At 36.4% G+C, this 18,891-nt stretch overlaps 2 protein-coding genes across 5 annotated transcripts in view; one reads left to right on the top strand and one right to left on the bottom strand.

Annotated features, from left to right (window-relative positions):
• FGFR1OP2 (FGFR1 oncogene partner 2) overlaps positions 1 to 6,765 on the bottom strand; it is a 38,175-nt gene extending 31,410 nt beyond the window's left edge. For 2 of the 4 annotated variants that reach the window (XR_004621138.1, XM_002917110.4), the window contains exon 1: positions 6,505 to 6,764. The gene's annotated coding sequence lies outside the window, so the exon portion shown is untranslated. Of the gene's footprint in view, positions 1 to 6,504 lie in introns of all 4 variants that reach the window. The other 2 variants (XM_034644592.1, XM_011222195.3) reach the window with 2 other exon arrangements.
• A 136-nt stretch (positions 6,766 to 6,901) lies between these two features.
• Positions 6,902 to 18,891, top strand: part of INTS13 (integrator complex subunit 13) — a 28,021-nt gene continuing 16,031 nt past the window's right edge. The window contains exons 1-7 of the mRNA XM_011222198.3: positions 6,902 to 7,456; positions 8,419 to 8,654; positions 10,629 to 10,703; positions 14,171 to 14,373; positions 14,744 to 14,824; positions 15,893 to 15,983; positions 17,522 to 17,650. Of these exons, the coding sequence (XP_011220500.2) occupies positions 8,430 to 8,654; positions 10,629 to 10,703; positions 14,171 to 14,373; positions 14,744 to 14,824; positions 15,893 to 15,983; positions 17,522 to 17,650 (804 nt within the window). The 5' untranslated portion in view covers positions 6,902 to 7,456; positions 8,419 to 8,429. The remainder of the gene's footprint in view (positions 7,457 to 8,418; positions 8,655 to 10,628; positions 10,704 to 14,170; positions 14,374 to 14,743; positions 14,825 to 15,892; positions 15,984 to 17,521; positions 17,651 to 18,891) is intronic.

Raw genomic sequence — 18,891 nt, 5'->3', positions numbered from 1 at the left:
ATATTCCTCATTAACATAAATGTAAAAATCCTCAAGAAAATATTAGCAACTCAAATTCAGCAACATATAGAAAGAATAATACACCATGACCAAGTAGGGTTTATCCCAGAACTCAAGGCTGTTTCTATTTTTAAATATCAATCAATGTAACCCACCATAAAAACAACAACAAGCACCTCATCATACTAATTGGTGCATTTGAAAAAAAAAATCCTTTCATAATAAAAATTCTCTGCAAATAGAAGGCGACTGCCTCAAAATGAGAAAGGGCATCTTCAATATAGCCAATATCATACTTAAGTGAAAGACTGTATTCAAAAAAATGAAATTTTGGGGTATAAATCTAACAAAACAGGGGCGCCTGGGTGGCACAGCGGTTAAGCGTCTGCCTTCGGCTCAGGGCGTGGTCCCGGCGTTATGGGATCGAGCCCCACATCAGGCTCCTCTGCTATGAGCCTGCTTCTTCCTCTCCCACTCCCTCTGCTTGTGTTCCCTCTCTCGCTGGCTGTCTCTATCTCTGTCAAATAAATAAAATCTTTAAAAAAAAAATCTAACAAAACATATGTAGGATATGCACACTGATAACTACAAAATGCTAATGAAAGAAACCAAAGAGGGTCTCAATAAATGGAGACACACCGTGTTCATAAATTGGAAGACTCAACATAGTAGGGATGTCAAACTTCTACAACTCATCTATAGACTTAATGCAACTTCCAATCAAAATCGCAGGCCTTGTTGTAGAAATTGACCAGCTAATTCTAAGATTTCTATGAAAATGCAAAGAGACTAGAATAGCCAAAAGAATTTTGAAAACAAAGTTGGAGAAATCACACCGCCAAATTTTAGGACTTATTATAAAGTTACAGCAATCAAGACAGCATGGTATTGGCAGAGACAGAAGACAACAGAGGTCAGAAATAAGCCCACAGAAACATGGTCAACTGTTTTTTGAAAAAGGTGCACAGACACTTCACAGGGGAAAAGACAGTCTTTTTTTTTTTTTTTTAAGATTTTTTATTTATTCATTTGAGACAGAGAGAGAGAAAGAGGCAGAGGGAGAGGGAGAAGCCGACTCCTCGCTGAGCCAGGAGCCCGATTCGACTTGGGGCTCCATCCTAGGACCCAGAGATCATGAACTGAGCCCAAGGCAGAAGCTTAACCATCTGAGCCACCCAGGTGCCCCAGCAAGGACAGTCTTGTCAACAAATGATTACATGCCAAAAAATTAACCCCAACATAATTCTTACACTTTATTTTTTTTAAATTTTTTTAAAGATTTTATTTATTCGACAGAGATAGAGACAGCCAGTGAGAGAGGGAACACAAGCAGGGGGAATGGGAGAGGAAGAAGCAGGCTCATAGCGGAAGAGCCTGATGTGGGGGCTCAATCCCATAACGCCGGGATCACGCCCTGAGCCGAAGGCAGACGCTTAACTGCTGTGCCACCCAGGCGCCCCCTAATTCTTACACTTTATACAGAAATTAATTCAAAGTAGACCATATATCTAAATGTAAAACTTTGAAAAGTGGACAAAATCCTTGTGACTTGGGATTAGGCAAAAATTTTTTTAGACATGATATCAGAAGCTTGATTCACTAAAAAATATTAATAAACTAGACTTCATCAAAACTAGAAACTTTTGCTCTGGGAAAGGTACTTTAAGACAATCTGAAAAGAAAAGCTACAGACTGGAAGGCAAAATATGTAAAACGCAGATCTGACAAAGGACTTTATTTAGAATATATAAAAAACTCTCAGAAAAAACAGTAAGAAAATCATCCAATTTTTAAAATAAGCAAAAGACTTTAACACTTAACCAAAAAGATATAAAGATGGCAAATAAGCACACAAAAGTATGCTCAAAACTATTAGCTATTAGAGAAATGCAGTTAGAACAACAAGATCCACTATACCCCTATTAAGATGGCTAAAAAAAAAAAAAAATACTGACATTTCAAGTGCTGCAAGGATACAGTGTGACTGGAACTGTCATACAACGCTGGTGACAATGCAAAATGATATGGCTATTTCAGAAAATGGTTTGGCAGCTTCTTACCAAGTTAAACATCTAGCTACCATATGACCTCGCAACACTACTTCTGGGCATTTACTGTAGAGAAACGAGTGGATAAGCAAACTGTAGTACAGCAATAACATGGAATGAAGTACTGATACAGACAACAATATAGATGAATCTCAAGGGCATTAATACTGAGTGAAAGAAGATAGTTTTTGGCATTGCCAAAAAGACAAAACTACAGTGCACTTCCCGTCCCCAAGGTTTTGCCTTTGTCATTAATTCATCTGGTTGTTATTTGAACGTATGGTATAAGGAAGCTCTCTACTTGTATTTCCCTTGTCTTATGGGGACAACTAGTTTCCCCAGTCTCATTTATTGCACAGCACATTTTTCCAGCACTGAATTTTTTTCTATTGAAATATATTTGACATATAACATTATGTAAGTTTAAGATGGACAGCATATTGATTTGGTATTTATATACTGTAATATGACTGCCATTGTAATGATAATTAGCATCTCTATCATGTCATATTATTTCTTTCTTATGGTTGGAATACCCCCCTCATTTTAATGCCACACCTGTTTTTTCAATAAATTTATGTATGGGTATGTTTTTGAGCTCTCTATTGTACCTCTGGGGCTTTTTATCTATCTCCACATCAACACTATGGGGCTTCAACTATGATAGTTGTAAAATACACCCTTACTATCTGGCATGGCAAGTAACCCTTTTCTCTTTAAAAATTGTTTACTTATTCTTAGTTTTCTCTTCAACCTAATTCAATCCAAATGGAACTCCAGGGGCACCTGGGTGGTAACTCCTGATTTTTGGCTCAGATCATGATCTCAGGGTTAGGAGGCTGAGCCCTGCGTCAGGCTTGGAGTAAAGCCTGCTTAAGAGTCTTTCTCTCCTTCATCCTCTGCCCCTCCCTTCCTCTAAAAAATAATTAAAAAACAACAAAAAACAAATGGACCTCCAAAGCACTCTAGATCAAACTGCTAGATATTAATTTTAATTAATTCAAATGTTAGTAGACTTCTGAACCCAAGGAATACTACCTTATATTCTTTTGGTCAATAGGACAAGTGTTATTCCCATTTTATCCATAAGGAAATAGACTCAGGGTTCCCAAATGTAAGGAGCTGAATGACAGTACCATGCAGCAAGGAAGGAGCCAAGCTAGTACCAGAAATAGAATTTCTGATCCTGAGTCTAGTGCTCTACTGAGAAGCCAAGGTGGATCCTCAGGACTATTTACTTTTAGCAATGTAAAAACCATCTGTCTCCCTGAGTGAAAAAACAAAGCAAATTCCCTGAACCAATGGGATTTCCAAGATATCAGAAAAACTGTGTATCAAACCAGCAACAGAAAATGAATGGAGGTGTAAATGAAGAAAAAATTAAAAAACCCCAAATTCCAAATATTTTCCCTTATAATAAAAACCTACCCATCCACTTTAATTAGGCATCGCAGTTAATTACAAAACCAATAGGTTTTATTGAAACCTATTTCAATAGGTTTACTGACATGTTTTTTGAAATTACAATTAACATCCACTTTAAAAAACCTCTAGATGGCATAATGAAATACTGTCAAAATGAACTATATTTAAAATTTGCTTTGTAACTATAAAAATATACCTATTCAGAAAAAGGAATTATAAACATTAGGTAATTGAAAGCATAATTTTGTTAACACTTCAGAAAGATAGTGACACAGTTTCTAAGAATCTGCATGTTCATTTCCTGTATGTGAAACAACAGAAAAGTTTAAAATATTTTATAACATGCATTTACTTTGCCACCTTTTTTGAAAATCATTGTTTTCTCCCTTTTTGGCTAGCAAGTGGAGTGGGAAGAAGACTGTTTTCCTAACTCTCTAACAATTGTTAAGTATTTAAAAATAGACTCCTGTAAAAAAAGGGAGCATTTTCCATTTATCTGCCTATTTTTACAGTGCCTGTCATAACTGATCAAGGTGCACTTACATTATTTTCTATAGGTAGGCCCAAATTATAGGTGAAATTTTTCTACAGGTTTTCCCCGGCCTGCATTAGCCACATTCTGCCCACTTTGCCACCCAAAGATATCCGCAGACTCCTGGCAGAGGATTCAGAACATTCTGCTGCTCATAAAAGAGAAACCACTACCCACTCAAGATAGCAACTGCCAGCTGTTTAGTTTTACATTTTGGTCAAGAAAAATTTAAAGACATTCAAGTCACTCTTCTTTCTCTTTTATCCACAAATCCACTATCCCATAACTGGACATACACAGAAACACTGTGACTATTGATACACCATGAGTCTGTCTTTAAATATCAACAACCTAGTTTAGTTAAAAATTTTTATTGGATTGTTCAGGCAGGTGCCACAAATATTAATTAATAGATAATATTAACAGATATATATGGAGGGGCGCCTGGGTGGCTCAGTCAGTTAAGCATCTGCCTTCAGCTCAGGTTGTGATCCTGAGGTCCTGGGATGGAGCCTAGCATTGGGCTCTCTGCTCAGTGGGGAGTCTGCTTCTCCTTCTCACTCTCCCTCTCTCTCTCTAATAAATAAATAAATAAATAAATAAAATCTCAAAAAAAAAAAAAGAGATACATATGGAAACAGAAAAATAAAAAGGCATAGCTATGGCTTTCTTAGAAACTTTTAATCTAAAGAAATCAAGAATGTATGTAAATTACATACATAAGCATCTTATACAGACAATATATTACTGTATTTGAAAGCACAGAAAATTTTCACGATCTTTGAAAATGATGGAAACACGTTTGGAGCTTTATGAAGAGGCTTTATGAAGAAGATAACATTTTTAAAGTTGGAAGAACAGAATTTAAAAGGACACAGGAGAATTTTTTTTTTTACCTTAGAATTGTAGCTAAATATAAGTTGCATATACATATAGATTCAAATGGGTATGACAGGTCAAGGAATTAACCTAATCTAAACCAGTTATTTATAACCTACGGGCCAAGGAGTCATTGGAAGAGTTACATGGATGTACACACACCAAGTATGATCTTTAGTCTAAAATATTTTTCTCACACATTTAAAGATTTCTCTACTTTTCAAATACAGATACTAGTATAATAAAATATAAAATCATTTAAAAGAACAGTTTTTTCCATTATGCATAATCTCAATCAATGAATACTAAAAATACAATTACTTGTGTGTTGGGGTACAGAGTTTCTCATATTCAAAACAGGTCAGGGCCTTTAGCTAATGTACAAGGTTCCTTCTGGCTCTAAAACTCTGTGATTTTAAGAGCACTAAGGACTCCTACTATGAATCTTTAGAACTATTACATTATAAATATGTATACATATGTATATGTATACAAATGATGCCTGCTATGTTTATACAAATAATGCCTACTATGCCCCCAAGCACTGGACTAGCAGCTTTTGTTACAAAGATGAACAAGCCAGGATTCCAGACTTAACCTCAAATTGACACAAGAGACAGATACATGAACAAATAAGTGCTTTGGGAGCACAACGTTATTAATAAGACCTGGGAGGGGGTCTGAGAAGACAAAAGCTCTATGAACTGGGTCTTGATGGGTGGGAAGTGGGGTAGAGAGAAAGATAAGTATTCTAGACAGATGGTACAGCACATATAAAGGCACAGAGTTGTGAAAGTGAACATGTTTGGGCAGCCAATTCTGGTATGGCTGGATATTACGGTATCTGGAGGAAAAGCAAGAGGGGACTAAAATATAAAATGGCCTGGAACAAGATAGTTAAAGGTCCTGAATGATATGCTTAACAATTAAGACTTAATTCCATTAGGAATAGGGTTACTGAAAAAGTTTAAGGAAAGGAGTGATATAAACAGATTTTAGGATGATAACTCTATGGAAGGATGATGGTGGAGAAACTAGTGTGTGGGGCGGGGTTGGGCAACTGCAATAATTCTGGTGAAAAAAGGAATAATTTAGAGCAGAAGGAGTGGAGATGCAGAATCAAGGATAAAGGTTTCCAGTTGGACAACAGGATGGATACTGGTACCATTATCAGATATGGGATACAGAAGAAAGGCAGGAAAAAAACCAGTAAGAGTAGTATTCCTTGGAGGGCAGCTTCAAGACAGAGGAAATAGTTATATACATGTAATATGTTGCAAAGCTGAAAACTGAAAACTGAAGCGTCCCTCTTTCCTCCTGTCAGTGGTAAGCTCCCAGGTGGGTTTAGGCAGGAAGAAAAGAGAAACGGAAGATGCGTCCAGACAAGGTTGGGCCAAGGCTTCAAGAAACTTTCTGCACCTCAGACCCGGAAAGAGGAGCACACAGCTGAGGCCGTGGAAAAGGATACCGCTCCAAGGAGCGGGTAAGCAGCACAGGGAAACGGCTAGTACCAGACGGGTGACCAGCAGTTCGAGAGATGCAAAGCACCACAGCGGCCCAGGGAAAGCAAACTTCCAACTCCCTACGCCCGCTCTTGTCCCTCGATTTATTTCCACTTACTCTGGTCTCAATCCCTCGCAGCCGTCTGATGTGGCGTTAGGACTCAAAGCCTCTGCTAACAGGGACCTACACACCCAAGGGAAGAGACTCCTCTCGCCTGTTCAGCTTCTTCAGCGAGCAGACGCAGAACCCAGCAGAGACAGTCAGTGGTGGGGCTGCTGCAGAGGTCAGCGGAGCTCAGCCCCATCACTGGCCCGAAGAAAACCTCCACTGGTCGACTCGGATCAGAGCTCTCAGAATGCTCAAACCTCGCGAGATTTCCTGCCTCACGTTACCGTGGGGGGCAGAGCCGAGAGGTATTTGCGGCTTCTCGCAGACATGCGCGAGAGGTGGGGGCGGTTCCATTCTACGTCCCGCCCCATCGATCTACTCAGGTTTTTGCTTGGCTTCTCGCAAAGTGTCGCGAGTTTTGCCAGGGGAAGCCGACCTGGGTGGAGAGACCAAGAAGGGGAGGCCGGGTGGGAAGGTCTTGCGCTTAAGGGGCCGTGGCTGGTTTAGCTGGTGCTGTGGTTGGTACTTCGCTGTTGGGGAGGCTCTGAGGTCGCCCGAATCAATCTTCCCAATGGGTTATTGGGAAAATTAGCGGGTTGAAAGTCTTGAGGGTCGGAGGCATTTTTTTCTTGGCTCCGCCCTCTTCCTGTTCTGCGAGCTGGGCGTCTGGCCCACCGAGGGGGAAGGGCAGCTTGGCGGGGCTGAGGAAGAGGGCTTTGCGCACGCGCGAGTCCAAGTGTGTGAGTGTTTGTGTTCACGCGCACGCGCGCGCGCTCCTGCATTTAGGAAGCCTGGGAAGGACCGGTGTGCTAGGAGATGAGCGGGGAAAGCATAGTTCCCTGTCTTTGGTACCAGACACTCCTGACTGTGCGCTGACCCTCCCCACCCAGCCAGCAGCCTTTTCCAGAGAGGCTGTGGTCCATAGCCTCTGTTCGTTTTCACTGCAGGACCAGGCACGAAAGTAAGCGAACCTCGATCCTGAGGTCTTCCCTATCTACTCACCTTGTACTTTCCACCCCCCACCCTCCCGCAGAGTGTGTTTAGGTTTCTCAAAGAAGAGTTTGCATGAAGGGGAAATGCGTTTGAAAGCAGAAGAAAATAGCTAGATTGTAAAAAGTCAGTTCGTTTTGATGAACACTTTTGCTCTGCTTACCATGTGCTTTTTGAATGTGGATTGTCTATTCAGTATAGGTTTTATTAGCGAAGCAAGGGAGTTTTTATAAGAAAAAGTTTAAAAGTTTGTCCTCCCCAGCAATGTGAATGGTAGCAACTAAGTTTTTCTGTTCTACATGATAAATTACTTTGGTGTTACAAAAGCTAAGGGGGAGAGTGTGAATTTGGGGTCCTTATCCTAAAGCGAAGACCCGGTATGTCTTAGGAGATGTTTATTATATTTGGGGCTTTCCTTTTGCTGTCACTACTTTCCTGTTAATTCTGGCCCACCTTAACCTTTCTCAGAAGTCTTGAGACTTTGGAGGGAAGTCCAAACTGCTTACTTGGGTTAGTGTGGGGGTTTATATGTGATTAATGTCAGTTAGCAAGAATCATCAGAAGTGTATTTTAAGAATATTTGTCATTTATTATGTTTGGTATTATGTAAGGCAATCAAGTACAATTATTTGTAAACATTTTTTCTGACAATTTTAAGTTCATTCAGAAAGCAAAAAATGTATATGGACTGTAATTTTGCCTGTGACTGATAGAGTGACAGCTTAATATGGTGTGGCTTATCCCTCCAATTGATAGTTACTTTCTGGTCATGACCTCATTAAATCTTGTCCTTTGTTGAATAAATTTCTTTGAATACTGATTATTCATGTTCCCTACCAAATATTTTTGAGGAAAATACATTAATTAGGGACAATTTAAAGATATTAAATGTCATGTATGAGACATTTGGCTAATATATTTTATCCCTTACAGGTTAAAAAAAAATGAAGATTTTTTCTGAATCTCATAAAACAGTATTTGTTGTAGATCACTGCCCTTACATGGCAGAATCATGCAGACAGCATGTCGAATTTGATATGCTGGTGAAGAATAGGACCCAAGGAATCATCCCTTTGGCCCCTATATCTAAATCATTGTGGACTTGCTCGGTAGAATCTTCCATGGAATATTGTAGAATAATGTATGATATATTTCCTTTCAAAAAGCTGGTGAGTGTGAAGTACAAGCAAAATGACTTTGGGGGATGGACTTAAGTGCCTGGTACAGTTTTTACATAAGAATTTACTATAGATTTGACTTACAACTGTTTACTACTTTTAAAATGTGGTATGTAGAACTCTTTTTCATAATTAACATGCTGTGTATATTTAATTAGGGCCAACAACAATAATAACAGCTAACAGTTATGGAGCATTTACACATGCCAGTCATTTCCAAAGTGCTTCATATATATTTTCTTTAATTCTCACAACAATCCTGTAAGGTAGCTACTGTAATTAGTGGGAGAATATTCAAAGTATATAATAACCAAAATAGAATAGGCACTGACCATTGAGAACTGTTACCGGCCTAAACAGAATAGATGTTGGGTGTAAGCAATGTCAGATTATGTTGGTCTGTATCCTCTGAATATCAGCTTTGCTTATTATTGCCATGTTGGAGATCTAGAAATTGAGGTAAAGAGAAGAAACTTGTCCTGTGTCACACAGCTAGTTAGAGGCAGAGCCAGCATTTTTACCTAAGCAGCATGGCTGCTTATAGATTTAGTGAATGCACACTAAACTCCTGCAGGATTTGGCCTTATTAGAAAGAAAAGCTCTTAAGAATGCTAAGTGGAAATTGTTTGGTTTTTTTTTTTTTTTCACAAGAAGAGAGATTGAAGATTTATAGATTCCAAATATGAAAATTATCTTCAGGTTTCATGATCTCAGCTGTTTTATTTTGGGAGTCATTTGGTTAGCCACAAGTGGATGATTTGCTTTGTCTCATTTGGAGCAGCCTAGGCTGGGACCTAGCCAGTTCTTAGACTAGCACAGGCAGGGCAGTAATAGTAAGGCTGAACATAGAGAATCTAATACATTTAGATATATTCCAAATTAAAATGTAAGCTGTTTTTAGTTCCTCCATGAATTGTGCATTATGTGGGGTAAAAGAACATGAAGGGGAGGATAAGTAGTAATTTGGGATGCAGGCTTTGGTTCAAATTCTGGCATCATTAGGGACCACAGTGTGACCTTGATCATATTGCTTAATTTCTTCAAGCCTCAGTTTCTTCCCATGTAAGCATAACATCTCTTTCTATGATGTAAGATTTCAATGAGATATAACTGAAGTGTCTAGTAGACTATGTCCCTGTCAGAGAAGCCTTAGGAGAGAAGACTACTTATCAGATTTTTTTAGGGATACAAAACTCGTATTTCATGAACAGTAGGAAAAAAGATCATGGATTAGATCATGTAGTCCAGGGGAAAGAAAGAATCTCACCCTCCTTCCAAAGGGAGTGATCATCATTTTATGTATTTTCTAATATATCCTTCCTAGCGTTATCATCTTTCTCGATAGTATTTTTTTGTTTGCATATTACTTTAGAATAAAGTCCAAATGCACTATTTTGACTTTCAGTGCTTTTTGTGATATGGCTACTACCTATTTCTCTGAGCTTATCTCCCACCCCTTTGCCTGCTCTGACTTTTCACCCTTTTGAGGATACACATTTAGAGGCCTTCGCATTTGCTGTTTGTTGTAGCAGGAATTCCCTATCCCCAGCTCCATTTATGACTGGTCTCTTGGTCATTTGGATTCCAATCAACTGCCAGTTCTATAGAGAGCCCTTCTCTGACCACCCAACCTAAAGCAGCTAACCAATTTCGTTTTCATAGCATTTATCACTCACGGAAATTATCTTGTGCATTTGTTTGTATTCTTCCTATACTGCCCATTATCTTGCCACTACCCCCAAACCCTTGACTTTCCTTGCATTGTGAGTAATATAACTTTTATTCATTGCTGTATTTCCAAATCCCCAGTGCCAAGGATAGCACCTGGCATATACTAGCATTCTTTAACTATAAAGTGAATGAATGAATCAGCAAGCCAGTGCTAGAGACTGCATATTATTTTAAATATGATGTGATTAAGTGGAATTGGATGTGAATACTAATTATGTCTTTGAAATCTATCAGGTGAATTTCATTGTGAGTGACTCTGGAGCACATGTTTTAAATTCTTGGACTCAAGAAGACCAAAATTTGCAGGAGGTATGGTTAGGTTTTGAGCTGTGGCCATTTTTGAAAATTATCTGAATGTGGTAATACTTTCTTGAAAAATGATTTAAAGATTTTTTTATCAGTATAGTATTTACACATAGTTTTAAAACAACTAATACTAAATGAAAAACGGCTATCTTCATTCCGGTCTTTTCCCACTTCTTAGAAGCAAACTTTCAACTCTAGCTCATCTAGTCTGTACTTCCATATTTCTAAGTAACAGTTTTTACTGCTATTGATAGAGTTCTCATTTAGTCTTTATTTTTTATCTTTATTAATGAAGATTTAACTTTTTTCTGTCACCCATGCCCTTATGCCTACCCTCTTACCTTCCCTCATTTTCTTGGTGTTGTTATATCAGAATTTTATTAATTTAAAATTGCATATTTGCATTATGATATCTATATAAAGTGTTGTTCATTGCTAAGCTAAGTAGTATATGTGGTTATTTCCTTTCTCTTTTTTTTTAGGTTTTATTGAGATATCATTGACATAACAGCCCTGTATAAGTTTAAGGTGTACAACATAATGATTTGACTTACATAGTCTTTACTTTTTTCTGTAACTTTTTTTATTCCTGCAATTTATCATTACTTTTTTTGTTAATTTGCTTAATTTTATGTGTATCTGTTGCTGCTTTTCCTCATGTCTCCATAAAACTTGCCAATATTTTTATCATAAATGTGTGAGAAATTTAGCAGGTTTCTTTTTTTTTTTTTTTTTTTTCCTCCTTGAAAAACTTGGAGCACAGTCTTTTGCACTAGTTGCTTTCAGTGAGCTAGCTGCTTTCTAGGTCTGGTGCTTTTTAAACATTATCTGTCTAAGGATATTGAGATTTGTGATAGATTATGTTCTTTGCCGTTGAGTTGGATGGAAGACTTCAATTTACTGGGTTATTTACTGATGAATATGAATATGAGAGACAGGCATTAGTGAAGTATTTGAATACATTTTTTGAATAATTTCATGTTAAAATTTTTTTGTTAGTGGATATCCTTCAGTGGAAATAATTTCATCTAAATGTGTTTTAAATGGAACATTTTTAAAGAAAATGTGTTTATCACAGTGTTTGGTCTTAAGATGTTGTGATTAGTGTTTTAAAGTGTAAACATATCTAATCTTTTATTCTTTTGAGGTAACTTGAACAGTAGACTTTTATTGGTTTAGCTTTGCAGTAATATTACTCCAGAGTGTTCTTTATTCTTTCTTTACTTTAAAAAATAATGTTAAGGATTCTGTACATTTTCTCTGCATTGTCTTTTTGAAAGGGCATGTTTTTTTGCTTTACGTCTTTTATGAGGTACTGTGAAGGAAGCTTGAAGCCTGTCTAGTTGTGTATAAATAAAAATCAGTACAAATTTGTATAGATTGTCCTTACTTCACCTCTGCAGTGCAGTAAAAGTTGTGCATTTGATAATGGTACATGCACTAATGATAAGAGAATTGCTACTTCCCTCTGCTTTCTGAATGTGAAGGCACATCCTATCAGGCTTATTGCTTTTAAATTGTGAACAGAAGGGGAAACTATTTGGAAGGCAACTATATAGCAGATCACTGGTTTTTAAGATTATAAAAAATAATTGACATTTTGTATAAATTATGTGTAATCTTGTTTGGGTTAACACATTTAATGTTTAGCTTTGGTTATCCATGTCACACCTTTCCCTAGTTACTGTGAACAATCGTTGAGTAACAAGTGAAGTAGATTGAAGACGAATTTTTGGGCTAGAAGGATTGTAGACATCCTTTCCTTTGACTCCTTCAGTGTGCAGGTGAAGGAATGGAGGCCTGCTGGGGCCAGAGGTTTTTTGACTTATACCTGGGTCCAGGGTTCTTTCTGTTATACCACATAACTCTATCCTATACATCTTAAATTTTGTCACCAAAAATTGTTGGAGTTCAGAAGTTTCGTTCTGGTTTTTGTAGGCTTAATTAAGTAAAGTTTGAAAGTATTGCACTAATGTGGAGCAGGTTATATTATTTTCACTTTCAGGTTAGGAGAGATTGACCAGGGTTACATAGTATTAAAAGGCCTAGCCAGGGGCGCCTGGGTGGCACAGCGGTTAAGCGTCTGCCTTCGGCTCAGGGCGTGATCCCGGCGTTATGGGATCGACCCACGTCAGGCTCCTCTGCTATGAGCCTGCTTCTTCCTCTCCCACTCCCCCTGCTTGTGTTCCCTCTCTCGCTGGCTGTCTCTATCTCTGTTGAATAAATAATAAAATCTTTAAAAAAAAAAAAAAAAAAAAAGGCCTAGCCAGAATTTCATTCCATCTCTGACTCCAAAAGTTAAGCTTGCTTTCTGCTACTTTCCCCAGGACCACAACATCCCTAAAAAGCTACTTTTTATTAAGTTTCTCCTATGTACCAGGGACTTTGTATGATCATTTATGCACAGTCTTTTTCTTTTCTGATTACTTTTTATTAATAGGTAATACCTATGTAGTTTAGAAATTAAATTTACATATATACATACACATGTACATGTGTACACTTATGCATATGTGTATGTGTAGTAAAAGGTAAACCTTGAAAACTTTACAGTTCATCCCCTGACCTAGTTAGTGGTGTGCTAGACCCTGCTTATACCAGTTTCGGAGAGGTGAGTGTGTTCAAGTCCTACCAACTTAGTGTCCAGTGAAGCTTGAAACCTGCCATGGTGGGAATATTTTATTTAACCATAGATATTGGCAAACACAAATTAGGGCTCCCTTCCCTGCCCCGCCCCCCCTGCAGCCTCCGACTTTGGAGAGCTGATTTACCAGCAAATCACTGTTTATCCCCACCACTGTTAATTTTTTGTGGCTCATTCCAGGGTGTTTTTATGCATATACAAAGCAAAGTCCTTCCAGTTTGTTCTCTTTCAAGATTGTTTCAGCTATTCTGTGACCCTTGTAATTCAGTGTGAATTTTAGAATCACTTTGTCAGTTTCTACAAAGAAATCAGCTGTAATTCTGACATGGATTAAGTTTACTCTGTAGTTCATTTTAACAATATTAAGTCTTCCAACCCATGAATATGGGATGATTTACATTCATTTAGATCTTTAATTTCTTTCAACATAATGTCATCTGTAGGTTTTTTGTAGGTGCTATGTTCTGCTTGAGGAAGTTCCATTCTGCATCTAGTTTGTTGAGTGTTTTTATCATGAAAGGTCCTGAATTTCATGAAATGCTTTTTCTGTGTTTATGAAGATGATCATGTGAGTTTTGAAATATTCTATTGGTATTTATGTTAATTGATTTTCAGATGTTAAATCAACTTCACATTCCTGGGATATAAGTCCCATTTGTCGTGGTGTATAATTCTTTTTGTATGTTGCTGGATTCAGTTTGCTAGTATTTTGTTGAGGATATTTGTGTCCATATTTGTAAGGTATAGTGGCTGTAGTTTTCTTGTGATGTCTTTGTCTGACTCGTGCATACTCTTGTCAACATAATTATTTTCTCTTTTACTTTAGCTAATGGCAGCATTAGCTGCCGTTGGGCCTCCTAATCCACGAGCAGATCCAGAATGCTGCAGCATTTTGCATGGTCTCGTTGCAGCAGTGGAAACCCTGTGTAAAATTACAGAATACCAACATGAGGCTCGAACTCTACTAATGGAAAATGCAGAACGTGTTGGTAATAGAGGCCGAATAATTTGCATTACTAATGCAAAAAGGTGAGACGTTAATCACAGTAATTCTTTCTCTGAGGGAATTTTAATGTCTTACTACAGTTTTTATTTTAAAAAACAGGGGCAGCATGTTAGCATTTAAAGTATATCTCAAATAGCCTTTCTAATATTGAAGCCGTATTTATCCAATTCTAAAATAAAGACTCACTTCAGTGAAAGCTGTTTAGAGTGTCATCATATAGGTTAATTTGACTTTTTTGTCATTAGGTTTTCAGCTGATTCTTTGATGTTATGAGTCAACATGCTTGAGACGGTTCTTATTGAAGTAATTTTAAGTGCCTGTAACAGGATACTACAGCCGAATAGCGTGTTTAGTTTTTTTTACCGTTTATTCACATTGTTTTTAATGCCATAGTGATAGCCATGTGCGAATGCTTGAGGACTGTGTCCAGGAAACAATTCATGAGCATAACAAGCTTGCTGCAAATTCAGATCAGTGAGTATAATCATAAGTGAAATAAATATTCCATTTTATAGTCATGTATTTCGTTATAATTATCCCAGTATGGTAATAGTAATTGATGGCATTCCCTTGAATTCTCCACTAACTCTACAAATTAACCAGAAAATGTATGTTTGATCAGAAAATTTTTCCATTTTCTCTTTCACTTTAAAATTTTACTTTTTTTTGATAGGAAATGTGCTCAGAAGGATACATATTTATAAAACATTTGTTTTGATGGCTTGGTCTCATACTTTGTGTTACAAATTTGTAAAATGAACAAATTGTTGCTAGTGTTATTTAATATGTACCAAATCAAAACACAACAACTAATTGCATTGTATGAATTTTTTTAAAAGAATAAAGCTGGGGTGCCTGGGTGGCTCAGGCTCAGTTGGTTGAGTGTCCGATTCTGGATTTTGGCTCTGGTCATAATCTCAAGGTCATGAGATCAAGCCTTGTGTTGGGCTTGGTGCTGAGCGTGGAGCCTGCTTGGGGTTCTGGGTTCCCTCTCTCCCTCCCTCTGACCCTTTCTCCACCCCCCCATCTGCTCTCCTAAATAAATAAATAAATAAATAAAGCTATTAAAGACAGGTGTAGGGCAGTTGCAATATGGAGTTTGTACTAGACTGAGCTATTACTAATTTTCTTAAGTGGAGTACTGGTATTACTGTTAATGAGTAGGATTATTTTCAATTATTATTTCCTGATTTTGTCCTTAAAAATCGTTAGTAAAAGGGAAACCAATATACGATATATTCATTTTCTCTGTGGTACTTATCTATTGAAAATTATTCCTGATTACAAGACATTTTCCTTTATTTTATTTTTCAGACACACAAAGTATCATTTTTGCATTTGAACTAAATTCGTATATTCATTAAATGTTCATACTAGTCTAGCAGTTATACAGTGTTTCTAAATATTTAGCTTTTGTGTTAACAGTAACATCTGATAATAGAGATACACTGTTTTGGTATAGTAAACTTTTAATAGTTTACCTATCTGGATTCTTTACAAACTATGTATTCTTATATGCTAAGTAAAAAGTTTCTCTTTAAGTCTCATGCAGATTCAGAAGTGTGAGCTGGTCTTGATCCATACTTATGCAGTTGGTGAAGACAGCCTTGTATCTGATCGTCCTAAAAAGGAGGTAAGTGCAGAAGTAATAGAAGGAAAGATCACTTACATATTAAGAATAAGTGCTGAGAAGGGTTAGCATAACAATGATCGTATTGCCGACATTTTTCTGCCAAGAACGTGTTTAGAGTTTTCAAAGCAATCTCCATGGCAAAACACCTAGGTTAATTCTTTATAATTGTAGATGTTAAAATGTTTTCTGTTTTGCTTGCCTGGTGAAGTTTAACTAAATGTGTTGCAAAACCATACATAGTCTGTATTGTTCCTAAAATTTCAGTTACTATAATGGTTTCAGTTGCTTTAATGACTTTTTATTGTATAAAAATTTTTTTTCATTATTAGAAGGACAACACACTTTTTAACAAAAATAGACTCCAATAACAATTAATTTTACCTGTCCAGAGGACAAAAGGCTAAACCTAATTTCTAATATTGGTTTTACTTTTTAAATATAAATTCAAACAATTTTAAAGGAAAAGATGAGTCTGTTGATTTTTAAATGGATTTGCATCACATAATATTCTCCATCAGTGTGTTTAGAAATACGGATGTATGTATTTATATAATTATATTAAATGTGTATGTTGTTATGTTCTGGTTTTTCATTTAGCCTTAGTTCATATAAACATGTCTTTGAGTGTTTTATAGTTAAGTGGTATTTCTAGGTCATTAGCTCTATCACTGTGTTTTTAGGTAGTTTCCAGTGTAAGCCTTTTTTTTTGTTAACTTTTTTCTGCCTCTTTTGATAATGTGGCTACATGTTGGCTTTATTTTATGATAACTAAAAATTTATTTACACTAAATAGTATACCTTGGACTGAGTGAAGGTTTATGTTATCTTGTTGTAAGTAACTTTTGGCTGCTTAATCTCATTTATTGGTGAAGAAATACGGTGTTGTGGCAATTTCCACATTCCAATAAATTGTTTTATCTACGGGGGTTTTTCCTCTCCACAAAATTAATTATTTTCTACAGTATTTCTGTGGGCCATTTCAAATCCATTTTGCATATAGATAAGTAGAAGTAAAAATTATAAATTAAAAATTATTTAAATCAAAGACTATTCCACTGTGAGTTTGAAGAGGACAAAGACTTTGCCTGTTTACTGCTGTATCTTCTAATAGCTCACGTTTCTGGCACATAATATGAATGAATGAGTGTATGAAAATTTATTGCTAAAATAACGATCATAGAGGCGCCTGGGTGGCTCAGTCGTTAAGTGTCTGCCTTCGGCTCGGGGCATGATCCCAGAGTCCTGGGATCGAGCCCCATATCAGGCTCCTCCGCTGAGAGCCTGCTTCTTCCTCTCCCACTCCCCCTGCTTGTGTTCCCTCTCTCGCTGGCTGTCTCTCTCTCTGTCAAATAAATAAATAAAATCTTTAAAAAATAAATAAATAAAATAACGATCATAGTTAATTTATGGCCTTTTTATTTTTTCTAAATTCTAAAAAATAAAAGTACTTATATTTTACTTCAATCTATAAATATTTTGGCACTAGGTCACACTATATTAATGTTTTATGGGTTTTTTTTTTTAATACTTTTTTGTAGTTATCTCCTGTTTTAACCAGTGAAGTTCATAGTGTTCGTGCAGGACGGCATCTTGCTACCAAATTAAATATTTTAGTGCAGCAACATTTTGACTTGGCTTCAACTACTATTACAAATATTCCAATGAAGGTAGGCCGCTCTTTTTCTTGCTATTTGAGAGCTCTGCTTTGCTTTTTAAATATTTGTTTGACATGTATTATTATTTTAATTGAACCTTAACTTTTTCTTCCCATATCATATTTTCTATTTTGCTAGCCCACATTCAGTGTCTTTGACCAGGTCAGTACATAGTGAAAAGCAACAAGAAAGGATCACAGAACAAAATTCTGTATTTTTTTTTTTTAGTAGGAGCACTGTATATCGATTTTTTTGTTTTTAACTATATTCTCATTATTTTCATCAAAATGTAATCTGTATCTTAAATGATGACTTTTTCTGTGATTCTTTTTCTGACAATTATTAGATTTTACTTTGTGCATCCTAGTGGATCTTTTATTTCCTATATTTTTGTTCTTGCTCATCTAGTATGAAGGTGTTTGTAACTAATAGGTCTGACAAGGAAAAATAGCTCAGAGTTTTAAAAAGTTTATTATATCCTGGCTGAGAAACCAAAGATATAAGCCATATGATTTTACTAATGGGTTTTCTTAGGAATCTGTTGGTATCTGTTCATTTCCATTATTTTATCATTAAGTTGCCTAGGACCAGCACAATGCCTGGCCCATAATAAGCTTCACGTGAATTTTTATTGAGTGGAGTTGAATTTAATTTTTATCAGTTATGTTTGCAAATATAAAGTGATCACCATCTCTAAAAATTCAAATTGGCTTTAAATCCAGTTTCATTGTTTTGCCACCACATGATGAGCACTAAATTTCATGAGAAATATGATCTGTTCATTATTAATTTCCTCCTTATACCAATGTCTGGCTCTTTGGTAGAAATTGTAGCCTTATCCAATAGAATGATTTGGATGCAGAAGCAATTATCAAGTAAATTAGCGTAACATATTTTAATATTTGTAATTTCATGAATTGCAAGAAAAATACTCTGAAGGTGACAGATACCTTGCTTTTTAAATTCGACCACATTTGTGTGCAACTGGTGTGACTCTTCAATCTTTGTCTTTTTCTTGTAAATAGATAGTATTGAAGTTCTTATTTAATAATTAGTGAAAACAAGTTACTAAACTTGTTTATTAGTCTGTATTTGCTATTTTATATAACTGGTGTTTGCTAATTTCCTATAGGTATTTAAAGATGCTGTTTCCTCCTTTTAACAACTATTTCACTTTTAATTTGTATGAACTATTTCAATTACATTATATTTATGTATAAAATGTATTGGCAAGACAATGCACTTGGAGTAAA

The sequence above is a fragment of the Ailuropoda melanoleuca genome, chromosome 16 (genome assembly GCF_002007445.2).
Source record: "Ailuropoda melanoleuca isolate Jingjing chromosome 16, ASM200744v2, whole genome shotgun sequence".
Taxonomy (NCBI): Eukaryota; Metazoa; Chordata; class Mammalia; order Carnivora; family Ursidae; genus Ailuropoda; species Ailuropoda melanoleuca.
Note: the sequence above shows the minus strand (reverse complement) of the source record. Positions and strands in the feature narration are given on the sequence as shown.